The 14,146-nt window shown below is 36.5% G+C and overlaps 1 protein-coding gene across 3 annotated transcripts in view; it reads left to right on the forward strand.

Moving 5' to 3' along the window:
- The window catches only part of LOC117172535 (sodium/calcium exchanger 3), a 404,663-nt gene that overhangs the window by 286,345 nt on the left and 104,172 nt on the right, over positions 1 to 14,146 (forward strand). The window contains exon 6 of one of the 3 annotated variants that reach the window (XM_033360572.1): positions 1,996 to 2,149. The exons of the other annotated variants lie outside the window; for them this stretch is intronic. Coding sequence (XP_033216463.1) covers positions 1,996 to 2,048 — 53 coding nt within the window. The 3' untranslated portion in view covers positions 2,049 to 2,149. Of the gene's footprint in view, positions 1 to 1,995; positions 2,150 to 14,146 lie in introns of those variants that run through there. 3 annotated transcript variants of the gene reach the window in all.

Consider the following 14,146-nt stretch of genomic DNA (forward strand, 5'->3'; position numbering starts at 1 on the left):
ATTAGGTCAGTCCGCTTTTAGTTGAAGACAAACCTCGTCTTGAAAAACCTTAACATTTATTTAGTTTTCACGTTTCACTGACCGTGTTCAAGATGATTACAAATTTTAATTTCTTTGAAATTGAATTTTTTTACTGATTTAAGTTGGGATGGCCAAGAACCACCCCCTTTCAGTGAAACCTAACAATATTGTCAGTTTTTGCGTACCTCTCACATATTTAAAGAAAACTCAAATTCTAACAGTGAATTTCCAACTTACTATTCATTATAGTAATTAAGTTAGAAATGTTTATTGTTTTGAAATTGGGACTTTAAATTTGGAATTTAGGGAAATTGGGACCAATAGGGTTTAAGGACTTCGTATAAAGTTAACCGAAATGCATGTATTTTTTCAATCGCGCGCTTGAGTGCTTATGTTCTGAAAAGCTCTTGCGAGAGATTCAAATGCAGGACCAAGTATATGACTGACCAATAAGGAATCAGGTCTTCGCATTTCTGCATTACATTTCTCGAGATGTTTCGAGATATTTCGATATTCGATATGTATGATTTAAGTTAAAACTAGGTGCATTCCGACTTGCAGTTAGAGTTTGTGGGCTAATTCTTAACTGAATAGAGAAAATTCTAAATATCTCCGACTATTGATTTCTGAAAAATCTCATTTAAGATAGGAAGAACTGGATAGACTGAAAGAGGATTTAACAACCCTGGAGAAACACAACTGGGCTCACCAGGTTAGAAGTATATTTAAAAAGGTAGGGATAGAGGAAGATTATGATTGTTTTCCTCTTGTCTCTCTGCAAAATAATCAATCGGCATGGATTAGAGCTTATGGTAAAATATTATATATGTAGGTCTTAAAGAGAGCACCCACTCGTCCTCTGCTATAACGCTTAAACCTCAATTAACCTTACAAAAAGGACCTCAGAAATATTTACTTCTGTCAAGAACACATCTACTGCCATGTGGATAATATTTTAAATACAGACCCCGTATACCATCTTTTAGTATAATGGCAGTTTTTTAATACTGTAATATTTTTATGGATAAGCATTCACATTTGTTGTAAGGTTCATGTCCTCTGCGTTATTGTTTACTGTCAACTTTTAATTGTTGTATTTTTCATTTATTTATTAGAATAAGCAGTCATTTTTAGAAATGACCGTTGGTTCTCGCGCTTCGCGCTCGACGATATATTCATTTCGCGCTTTGCGCTTGATGCTGCATTTGTCTCACCCTTTGAGCTCGGTCTTTGTATTTCCCCCACATTTGTGCACAGACCCATTAAGATTAACGAACCAAACATCGACAACTGTAATTTGGTGATTGTGAAATCTCCTTTGTTAAAGCTTCTTCGGCTTTAACGAACAGATTCTCATCACGTATCTCGTGCTTCGCATTCGATTTTGTCCAAAATGTTAACTTTTCTATATTATTTTTAACACTTCTGTATCAAACTTATAATACATTTATTCAGATTATTTAGCGATAGAAAGTTTTCACATAAAACTAATGCCTTCTCATGATGATGAGGATGTAATAATACATCATTTTTGTGCGACAAAAATGTGAATTTTCGATTTTTTAACAAAATTCAAAAAGTTGTTATGATAATCGTGTAGGTCTTTAAAAACTTATATTTTTCTTTTGTTGACTTCTTTTCATGTGGTGCGTTGAATGACATAGAATAGTCATTTTCGTTTTTATTATTATTATTTTTTTAAAGTTTGGAAACACTATAACTCTGGTAATTTTGTTTTTATCAAAAAAGTCATCAAGATAAATTGTTCATATTTTTGTGCACTATAAACAGCACTAAATAAAAATTTCAAATTTTGGAAAAAGTGGTCTTTAAATTTTTGAAAATGCTCCAAATTATAGCATTTTTATTTAAAATAGCTGGCTAACGAAATCGTCCTTTCTTTTCATATCTTTATAAGGTGCGTCAAAGGGAAATTCAATTAAATAATTACTTCAAATGTTACTGTGTTTACAGATTACAACGACAACGACGATAATGACAAGTGTGACAGACAGACGACATCGTAATACCGGATTCTTTGGGAAGTAGGGATTCTCGAAAAGTGAAAATTTCAAGAAATCCGCGATAGTCAGTTTTCCCATAAAACAATACCTTCTTATTATGATGAGAATGTAATAATTCAGTATTTTTTGTGCGATTAAAAGATGAATTTTCGATTTTTTTTAAATTATAAAACCTGTTATGATGACTTTGTAAGTTTTTCAAAAAAGAACGTTTTCCTTTTCTTACCTTTTTTTATATCGTGCGTTGATTGGTTTAGAATTTTCATTTTGTATTTTGAAAAAGCCATAACTGTGATAATTTTCTTATTATCAAAAAAATCCATCAAGATAAATTGTTAACATTTTCCTGTGCTATAAATAGTCGTACGTGGAATTTCAAAATCTTTGGCCCCTAAACCTGTGTGCCAAAGCCCAATTCAATTCAGTTAGTCGGTGCAAAGACATCCAGTATACATACGACAACGACAGGTAGATACCAACCTGAAAACTTTATGTTCCTTCTGAGAAAATCTCAAAACGTCGATATTTGATGGAATCCGCGAAAGTGATTTTTCGTATGAAACCAATACCTTCTCATTATAGTGTGAATGTAAAAAGCGCATGCCCTATCAAAGAAATGTGAAAATCAAAATTTTAGATCTTATTTAGGCAAACTATTTTTCTATTACACATTTCACTGTACCGAGTACCATCTTCCATACATTTAGTTTGTTTATTCTTTCGCAACTTGTGTCAAAAAGTGATTCATTATGAATTTTTAGTTTTTTCCAGTGTTCATTTTTTTCGTATCTGCCAGATACGAATTTTTGGCCAGACCAAATTAGAAAAGTTGTTATCATAATCCTGTAGGGCCTTCAAAAAGCAAAGTTTTTCTTCTCCTGACTTTTTTTCATATCATGTGTTGTTTGGCTTGAAATGTTCATTTTAGTTTTTTTTTGGATTTTGAAAATGCCCTAACTCTGATGATTTTCTATTTATAGAAAAAAGTCATAGGGATAAATTGTTTGAGTTTTTGAGTACTACGAACAACCGTACATAAAATTTGTAAATCTTAAAAAAATGTGGTTTCAAACATTTTTGGTTCATTCAAATTTGGAATTTTCAACTTTTCGACCTAATTAAAAAAATTGTTTTGTAGGGATTTCGAAAAGCAACGTTTTTCTTCTCCTGACTTTTTTTCGTATTATGCGTTGTTTGGCTTAAAATGTTCATTTTAATTTGTTTTTTTTTTGTATTTCGAAAATGCTCTAACTCTGGTAATATTTGATTTTTCAAAAAAAGTCATTAGGATAAATTGTTCAACTTTCTGAATACTATAAATAACCGTACAGAGAATTTTGGAGTTTTCAAAAAAGTGATCTAAAAAATATTAAAAATATGCCCACTTTTTGAATTTTCATCCAAAGTGGCTGGCTAACGAACTTGACCTTTAGTTTAGGACACTAAACGAGTGCACCACAGGGCCATCTAATAGATTAATTATTTCGAAAGTTAGTGTGTTCACAGACAGGCAGATATACAGATAGACAGATAGACGTACAGACATACAGACAGACACATTCGTAAAAACCTGTTTTTCGGTTTCAGAGGGTCTCGAAACGTGGACATTTGACAATAACTGTGGGGATCAAATTTTACACAAATCTAATACTTTCTCTGATGAGAACGTAAAAATTAATACTTAATATTTCAACCACAAGAAAGTAGTTTTAAATATAAAAAAAAGTCGAAATCAAGAACAAAATACGACATTTTAAGAAAATACTTGAATTCACAAATCAAATAAATGAATTTTTAACCGACTATTTGCACTTTTAATCGAAAAAATCAAGTTTTTAGCAAAGGCGTTACATTTTTATCCAACTAGTAGAACTTTTAATCTAAAAAGATCAATTTTAAAGCCAAAAAGGCGATGATGTTTTTACAAAATAGTTTAATTTTCAAAACTGAAATACGAATTCTCCATCGCAACGGTAATTTTCAACCAAATAGCCCGTGCAGAAATTTCGAAAGGTAATTTTTTAGTAGGGTTCTAGTGGGGTCAGGCCGCCTACAATTCAGTTTAAGAGAAGGGCCCCTACGGGACTCCTACAAGGTAATGTCACGCTACTAGCAGCCAGTACTTTTATCCGTTCATTATCATATGGCTGTTTACGATCTGAATATCATTTATAATTTTAAAAATGGAAATTTCATTTGAACATTGTAGTTAATTTTAACACCCACTACTGCTCTAGCAATATGACAAAAAAGGTATTTAAAAAATAAATGTTAATCAATTGCTAGTGTTTTTACTTTAAACATTAATGGTCCTGTTTAGATTGAATACATATATTATATTTTTAAACATTATATTACAAACAAAATTTCTAACGCTACGGGTTATCAAACCTACATATCTATACCTAAATCTATCGCGTAGCAGTCGGATGTCTTAACCAATGCGCAAAACCTACAAGTTGAAACTCAATGAAAAAGCCATCCTCTTAACCGACAGCTTAAAAAAGTTAAAATACTACTTTTTAAACTCTCTTTTTCTAATTAAATATTTATTAACATACGACATTATATAAATGTTAAATATACAAACTATTAACATGAATATCAATAAAAACATTTTTAAGTAAATAAATTTTTTCGACTGGAATTTTCTTCGTATAAAATTTCGTTTTTTCCCACCGTATACTACTTCACAACTTTCTACAATGACTACAAAAACATTATTTTTGCATACTAAAATCTTTAAAAACCTCAAAGGAGTTCTCTGGTCGGGGCCCCATTAGATACAGATAAATTTGACATACCTATAGGAAGCATGGAATTCTTCATTAAAACCTGACAGGGCACCCATCAGTTTCTTCTAGACTAGACATTCTGATAGTAGCCCCAACTCGTTTTTCTAGACTAGATATTCTGATAGGGGCCCCAATCAGTTTTTTCTAGATTAGATATTCTGATAGGGGCCCTATCAGAATCCAACTTTAAATAAGGAAAGATGTTTGAATCGGAAAAATTGACCTATAAACTTTAAAATGGGTTTTAAACAAGTTAATTCAACTTTCAGCCAATGAATTGAATTTTCATTCAAGAAGATTAGGACGTATTTTCAAACAAAAAGTTCCAGCTTGGACCAAAAATGTAATTTGAAAACAAGAAATCCATATTATTGAAAAATTCTTATGCTATTTATTTATAACAATAAAGCATCATAAGTCAACAATATTGTTTTTTATGCACATTTAGTCATTCAATATAAATGAAACGCTCTTATTATTTAGAAAATGTTTACGACAAATTATAGTATGTATCAGACTATGCGAATAAGTGACCCTTTTCGTAGTGAAGTTAGAAACATGTTGATACATTAGTGTGTTCGGTAGCGTGCGCGGTTTATAGTTTAAGAGTTAGCTTCAGTTCTCGTTTGCTCTGATATATACTATAATTTATTGTAAACATATTACAATATTTACATTTCTCTTACATCTACTTCCTCTCCTATTTACAATCTTTTCTTCCCCATTCCTCTTTCCTCTTCTTTCTCTTCTTCTCTATCTCACCCAACACCTCCTTCACCCATGCTACTGCCCTTTCGTCACCTCTTTGATGCAACATTACCTCCATGCTTATCCCCCTCCTTTCCACCTCTTCACATTCCTCCAACCAATGCTCCAAATTTGCATCCCCTTTCCCGCACAATTCACACATTCTCTTCTCTCTAGAAAGACAGAACCTATTATACTTCTCCATGCACCCGCACCTCATTCTCGCTATAAGTTCCTGACTTCCTTGCTCTCCTTTCTTACACAAATATTGCGCTCTCTCCCATGGTATAATCCACACATAGTTTCCGTTCTACCTTGACTCTCTTATTCTCTCCTCTCCTTCTGCCCTCTCTTTCTCCATGCCATTCTTTTGAACCAACTCATATACCTTCCTTCCTTCCGCGTGCATTCTGCTAACTTCATCCATTTGCAATCCATTCGTTCGAAAATACCTTTCCCTTCACACCTCCATCTTTGCACCACTATGTCTGTTCTCCTTCTCCCACCAACACTCCCTAACAAATTTACTTCCCCCCTCTTCTAAAAATTTCTCCTTTTATTTACATGCTCGACTCCCTGTTATAATCCCTAAACTCGTTCTTGCTGTCTCCCTCCTGGCAATATAGTTCGGCGTATTCCTTGCTAACCCCAGTATCCACTTTACATGCTTCTCCTGTACACTATTTACCTCCTGACTTTCCTTCCAACCCCACACCTCCAATCCGTAAAATAAGACAAACATCACTAGCGAGTCAAAGAATTTCATTCTCCTTTCAAAATCATCTGCGAACAATCTTTTCCCCAGCCCCCACACCTGCCTCATCACTACAATTGCCCTCCTCACTCTCTCTTTCATATGACCATCCACTCCCCCATTTCTTCGAAACAGGAAGCCCAGGTACACAAACTCTTTTACCATCTATACCGCTTTTCCCTTCCACTTTCACTCCCCTCCCCCATCTCTCCCACCTCCTTTCCTGAACACCATAACCTTCGACTTGTCCGCATTTAACTCTAACCTATTCTTGTCCAAGTAACATCTCAACCTCTTCATCATCTCCTTTAAAGCCTCTTCGCTATTTGCCAACAGCACTATGTCATATGCGTATGCGAGTGACGATATTCTGACTCGTCCTACCACTACGGCCTAGCTTACTTTCCATATCCGCGATCAAAATTGCAAAAATCGTTGGGCTAAGTGGGCACCCTTGCCTCAAACCCCTATCCACCCAGAATCCCTCAGAGATTCCCTCCCCTCCTCTCACCATACCTTTCGTCTTCTTATATACCTCCCTTACCCTCTCGATCAGGCCCCTCTTCACTCCCCTCTCCTCTATTGCCTTTGGTACCCTTTTTAGTTAATTCTCTATCTACCACGTGTTGCAAGACGTAAATATTGTCAATGGTTCTCCTTCTCTCTCTAAAGCCCGCCTGCGTCTCCGGCAATATTTCTTTCCCCTCAACATCCTTTCGCAGCCTATCTGCTATCACCGTCGTGTATATTTTGTACGTAGTATTCATGAGCGTAATTCCTCTATAATTTTCCTCTCCCTATCCCCTTTCTTATACAGTGGTACGATCAACCCCTCTCTCCACCCTCTTGGGAATCCCTCCTCCCACCATACTTTTTTCACTACCCCCTTCAGCCTCTGCCTTACCTCTTCTGTTTCAACTCTCTTTTTCTTCTAATCCCCTTATCTCTCTTTCGAGTATTTGACCCCTGAAATGAATCCTTAAAAAATTTTCTCCATTCGTCGCTCCCTATCTTCTCACTCATCCCCACCCTACGTTTCCTAAACCTATTAATTAACTTCCACACGACCCCTTCTGTCTTAGCACTTCTCAACTCCTCTTCCAGCTCTTTTTCTTTTTCCTGCTCTTTCTTCTTACACATCTCTCTAAACTCCTTCCTGATTTCTACGTACTCCTCCCTTTTCGCGGTTCCGTCCCTCCACTTCCTGTACTTCTTTTTCACCTTTCTCTTTATCATTTTACATTCCCTATCCCACCACGGCTTTACCATTCCTTTCTTTTTTTCCTGTATACCTTCTTTTGTACACAACCTTTCACTTTCTCTTGTAGATCCTCCCATATCTCGTCCACAGACTCCCCCTCAAAGCTTACGTTGCCCAATTGCTCCTGATACTTCTCTATCGCCTCTCCCGTCCATGACACCCTCTCCCCTAACGACCCTTCTTTCCGACTCTGCCTTTCGCCAGCCTCCCCCTGTATCCACAAACTCAATGGCTGATGGTCTGATTCCACTCTTCCTTCCCCTGCGAATTTCTCTATCTCCTCAAACCCTTGCATATTTATAATCACGTAGTCTATCACCGATACAGCGCTCTTACTCACATACGTGTATCCTCCCTCTTCCTCCCCTTTCACCATATCATTCGCCACCGCGCACCCTCTATCCTCCATCCAGTCTCTTAGATTCTCCCCCTCTTTATTTATTAATTTATCCTTCGATTTTCTTTTAAAGCTCTCCCCTTCCTGGTACAGGCCCCCTTCCCGCCCAATTCTCGCATTAAAGTCTCCTCCTATTACCACTATACCCTCATCTCTCTCTCCTAGTAAGTTCTCTATCCTTTCTTTAATACTTTCCATTTCATTTATTCCCCTGTTATAATTCCCTCACTAGCCCTTCCTTTCCTTTTTAATTTGACCGCCTCCTGTAGCCTCCAACTATACCCCCCCCCCCCCCCCCCCCCCCCCCCCCCCCCCCCCCCCCCCCCCCCGTCAACTTTAGCTCTACTCTATCCCATTTCTTTCTCTCTACCCACGTCTCTACCGGTCCAATCACATCAAATTCCTGAATATACCTCCAGAAATCCTCATCTTTCTTCTTTACCCCTGCTACGTTCCAGTACAACACCTTTTACATTCCTCCACCCTGCTTTACTCCCACCCCCTAGTTCCCCCAAAATAAATTCCCCTGCACTTCCTTCAACACCTCTTTCTCTTCGTCCTATACCCACATTTTCTCGTCTATTTTTATTTTCCGATACCCTACCTTCACTGCTCTCCCTTCGCCCCTCTCCTTCATAGCCCTGTCATTTAGCATTCTCTGAACCTCCCTTTTCTTCCTCGTCAAATCTTGATCGATAAGAACCTTAATGTCCTTTATCCTATTTTTGTTACGCATTACCCCTAATTTTTCTTCCCAGCTCTCCAATTCCACCACCGCCACTTTATTCTCCTTTCTCCCCTCCGTCGTAACTTTCCCTACCATGCCTTTAACCCACCCTATGCTCTATAGCAGCGCTTCCACCCCGTCTCTTTCTTCAATAACGATTTCCTTATCCCATATCATCTATATGTGGTTTTCTTCTATCTATGCTAAAAATATATGTAATATTTCAGTCTCTCTTAGAAAATAATTTAGAAACCTAATGCAGCAAGTTCTAAATCATTATTCCATTATATATTTTTTAACATTACACCTAGAACTATTCACTGATGCAGGATCCAAATTCATTACCCTATAAATTTGAATCAGTAAGAAATGGATCGCTGAATCAAATCAATAAGAAGTTTTACTAATTCACAACGCAATCTCACTAACTCAAGTAGCTAGAAATGGATTACGGAATTAAATAAGAAAGGATTTTCACTGATGAAGAGTGAAACCTTATCAATACGAGCGCTTATAATGAAAAATGTGGGTGTAGGCGCTAGAAAATGTAGGAACTCCACAAGGATTGAGGCTAATTAGGGAAAGTGAGATTAAGTCGAAACGTCTGTCAATCTCCTGTGGAAGAGGAAAATTTAGTCATGGAAAATAATATAATGTATACACATGGAAAGAATAAATAAGAAATATAGAATCCCACAGCTATTCTCTTAAAATTTGAGTAAAATTTGCGATATTATTACTAAATTTGCACAGAAAGTTCGCAGAAGGCAAAAGTATTTTCAAGAGGATATGTGTTTGTGTGCGTGTGTTTAATAATTAATAAATCATTTAATATTCATTAGGAAAGTTACCGATTTAAAATAAAATGTTAATGCTTTCAGTCATAGAGTTTTTCTATATGTGTAGGAATTAAAATGATTTATATAAGTTTCAAACACTTTCTGTTAAAAATAACTTTTTAAATGTAATTTGGTCCAGAATTTAATAATAGGATTCTAGAAGAAAACATAATGTTATTTATTTGCTTATTTCGACTGCAAATAAAAAGGATTTGATTATAAAATTGTTAATAGCCTTTCAGAAGACCAACATAAGGCTTAGCCAGCCCCCCTACATTGGCCCTTCCAAGAACAACTTGATGCAGCCTCTGCAGGTGAGCTTGTCGAAAGTATGTTGGCCTTCTAGAGCTTATCACTATAGGGCCAACATAGTAAATATGGAATATACGGGCCACTCACGGAGACCAACTTAAAGTTTCCACATGTGAGATCAAGGCATAATAACAGTGTTAAAAAAATATGATCTATGTGTTCATGGAATGCGATACATTATTTTCAGAGTAGTTTTTTGTGTTAAATCCAAATCTGCCCTCTATTTTTAACGGCGCGCGTGGTGGTGACTACAGAATTAATGTTATTTCGCTAAAGTTGGACCAGTGAAAACAATTAAAAAGTCGTTTTTGAAAGAATATTTGCATCCGTAGGTACTTACTTGACAGTCGTATGGTTTTGGTCATCTAATGACAGTTGCACAGAACCTTATTTCTTTAAATTTCTCGGTTAGTTGTAAAAATACAATAAAAAATGCTTCCAATTGAACTTGATAAAGATGTTCGGTCACTAAAATTTGCCTTATCACACTAGCTCTTATAAATCCTGATCCATTTAAATGTAATTCGTGTGCACTATAAAAATAACAGGAGCCTCATGCATCTCCCTTTTTTATAGTTTTAGGGTTAAATAGAATTTCAACAGTTACCGCTTGAAAGCCTGTTTTGATTACCATATCTATTTTCAGGCAAACCTTTTACTACACTCGTATTCTCTTTGATAACCGGCATGAACACGCACTCTTGCAGGCTGTCTACTCTGCGGAAATTTAAGAAAATCCGGGAATTGTCCGGGAATTGAAAAAAATCCGGGAAATTATAGATTATACAATAAATCAGATTTGATTCTGGTGTTAAATGTGATACTAATGCGTATATTAGATACTTCTATTCAAAAGGCGCGCGAAAAACTTGCGAGATTAGTGTATTGATTATTTCGACCGATTGCTACTGCGATCGATCACTGGCTATCATCTGTTTAGACTTTAGATCTAACAGAAAACTTCACGCTTTACAAAATTGTGCAACGTGCTTTATTTAGTGCTGGCAAGATATTCGATATGTAATTTGGTAAGTTTTCTTTTTAGATTTCTTATTTTTTATTTCTTTTATAATAAAAAATGTCTGGTTTTATTTTTTCAATTATAATACTATGATAAACCTAATTCAAATGACCGCAATAGGAATAAGTCTTGCGATAACCAAATTTAAAAATGAAAGGTTAGGATCTCTGGAGTGCGTGCAAATAGTTTGTCAACTGCCTTTTTTTTAGTACTTTTTCCTAATGTGTAATTAAAATCTCGACTGAGAACTCCACTAAACCAAAACGATAGGTTTGAGACATTTTACTATCTTTTTCCAAACAAATAATACATACATTTACTATAATTCGCAATAGATAAAATATATATCTTTTCTTTTATCTTTATCTATAAATTCTTAAACTTCCCTTTTTTCGACTTACTATTTTCATATTTTTTATTGAAAGTATTAACGAACGTTAACAAATGTCTGACATACAGTTGAATTAGATGCACAAAAGAACCCCGCACTAAATGTATGGGAAAATGGCTTTCGGTGGATTTAGCGGAAACTTTGTAATTTGTAAGGTTATAAGTGCCGGATGAAATATCCGTAAAAAATCCAAAAAAATTGACAGTTTTAGCGCTATGCGGCGCTAAGCGCTCAAGATCAGTGAATAAAACGAATTACAAAAGATTTTGTTACAAAAGCGATGTCAACAGAGAAATCACGGTTCAGATCGTGATCTGTCATATTTTCGCCTACACCGCTGACTCATATAGCGCACTTCTCGAAACGATCAAACGCTAAGCGCCCAAGATTTCAACTTGACTAATTCATCACTTTTTTAAAGGCAGAAGTGGTACCCAAAGTTACATTATTAACTAGTGCGTACATTCAGATAATTACATTGTACTGTTCTCAAGAGTGCCGAACGCTGAGCACCCATGATCAGCGAATAGAAGCAATCCCAGTAGCTTTTGCGAAATATTAAACTATTTCTGGCTTTTAATTCGGGTTCGCTTGTTCACCTCTATTAGCAGCGTCTAGAATCCTTTGTAGCAAGGAAGTTTGAGGAGACTTAACGTGTTGCTGGTGATGTGCATAACCCAGGAACGATAAAATGCTTGCAATATGTGCGCAAATGCCAAGAGTTCTGGTCGCGTCTCTAGTTGAAACTTCTCATCTTCTTCTCGTTGCAGCTTGTCTTGAACGTAAGATGGGGCAAGTTCTACTTGATACACGCCAATTGTTATGTCCCGTATTTCTTCCCATATGGTATCGATTAATTATGGCACCAGCAATACGAAAGAAGTCCCTTAGATTGTGTACATGAGCCATCGGAATGGTTTTCTCGAAGAACTTGAAAATGGACTTTATGTGGCCATTTCTGGATTTCGCTATCCATCTAGATTTCGTTATTAGCCGAGCTTCGTTTGTTTCTGCCGTTACCAATTGCATCTGTCCTTGTTGGAGAAATGGTGGTATCTTGGACACAATTCCTAAGCGTTCTAAAAGTGGTCGGGCATCTCTATATCCACGGTCCTCTATAAAAATATCACCAATATCGAAAAATTCTCTCATACCTTCCACATCTCTCTCAAATTCGTTAATGAGCATTTGTGCGTCATTGTTTCGCGAGTCAGAAAAATATGGTCCTTGTATTTCAAGTATGTATCCGCCTGGAGGAACAATGAGAGCAGGTTTTACCAAGTGACGTCCTTTATGTTTGCAAAATGATTGTCGAAGTACGCGAAAGTTACTGCTCTTCTGCATGTAAGCATAAGTTCCATCGATGATAGCAATAGCTCTGGGAATTTCTGGTTTTGGATTATAAAGTTCATTGGCGAATGATGTCACGTGTCTTTTAATGAATTCCTCTCTGCTTATCGCATTAAATCCAATGTTACCAGGCACAAATCGCTACATTAAAGACTCTCTTACAGTAGAAATGGCCATGCTTTCAGCTTGCCGGCTCGGATAATGAAAAATCACTTTCAGAAATTCATCAGAAAGACCTTGACGCATTTTGCAAAGGAAAGTCAGCAGATCTTTTTTCCTCACGTATCTAGCACCATGTCCATGTAACTGCGGAATAGGATCACAAAATTCATACAATTCACTAAATTGTTCCTTTGTTACAGGAGCAATAGCTTCAAACTCTTCATCAGTGAAACTATCCTCATTATTAAACGCCGCAGCCGCATGAATATTTGCTTCGTTACGAAGTTGCTGCAAAAACAGAAGTAACTGCCGTCCCGGAATCCTATACGGTCTATTAATCGCTTGTAGTCCAGGAAGCAAGGGGCCTAAGATGAAACCATGTTCATCCAAATGATTTAAGCATGCTCTTGTTTCTTCTGGAATGAAAATGTCCATGACAATAAAAGCGTTACCTCTACATTCAATTGAAAGCCTTGGAGTATTAACATCAGCATTATAGAACATAAAAGTTTGCCTGCCGGTTTGTGTAAGAACATTCAGTCTCAAACAGCCTGGGTCACGTTGGAGCTTCTCTATCTCATTGCGAATCGATTGATTGCAATTGAGACATATCCTACTCTCATCGGCGACTTCAAGTCGTGGTCTTCGAAGTTGAAGACGTCTAAAAATTGCAATGTTTTGCCTATCAGGATTATTATTTCCATCAATTCGAGCCATTTGTCCTGGTTGATAGACTCTATTGCACACATAGCAATTAACTCGAACTCTGAATGCCATTTTTTAAACCATAAGAGAAACAAGCTCTTATAGTCTTGAAAGGCAGAGGAATGTATCAATAAAACGAAAGAAAAATACAGAAACATTAAAATAAAACAAATAAACACAAGAAACTAAACACAGAAAGGGAAAAAGAAATACAACACAATTAATACAGAAGGGAACAGATAGGAATTTTTTTTCCTAAGCTTACCAATAAAATTACTATTCGCTCTCGAGACCTTTCACAAAAGAAATGACAAGCATACCAAAATTAAAAATTTGTCATAAGGACAACCGCAGGATTTCGCCGGGAGCGGGTGCTAATCTGGAAAATTGCACCCGCTCACAGTGAAATCGCGATAAAATTTCAGCCACAACCACGTCGCACGACCGTGAGATAGGTGGTTACAGTCTGTAAAGGAATCAATACGACGATCCAGCAAAATTCTCGTGCACCCTAAAAACACAGAGCGACCCAAGGACAACCGCCTTCTGCATTTTTCCCGCAAGTGTTTTAGCATATTGTTGACACGCAGGGATACTTTTTAGGCCATTAGCAAGTGAAAGCTTGGCACCTCCAAGAGCG

This window comes from Belonocnema kinseyi, chromosome 5, assembly GCF_010883055.1.
Source record: "Belonocnema kinseyi isolate 2016_QV_RU_SX_M_011 chromosome 5, B_treatae_v1, whole genome shotgun sequence".
Classification (NCBI taxonomy): Eukaryota; Metazoa; Arthropoda; class Insecta; order Hymenoptera; family Cynipidae; genus Belonocnema; species Belonocnema kinseyi.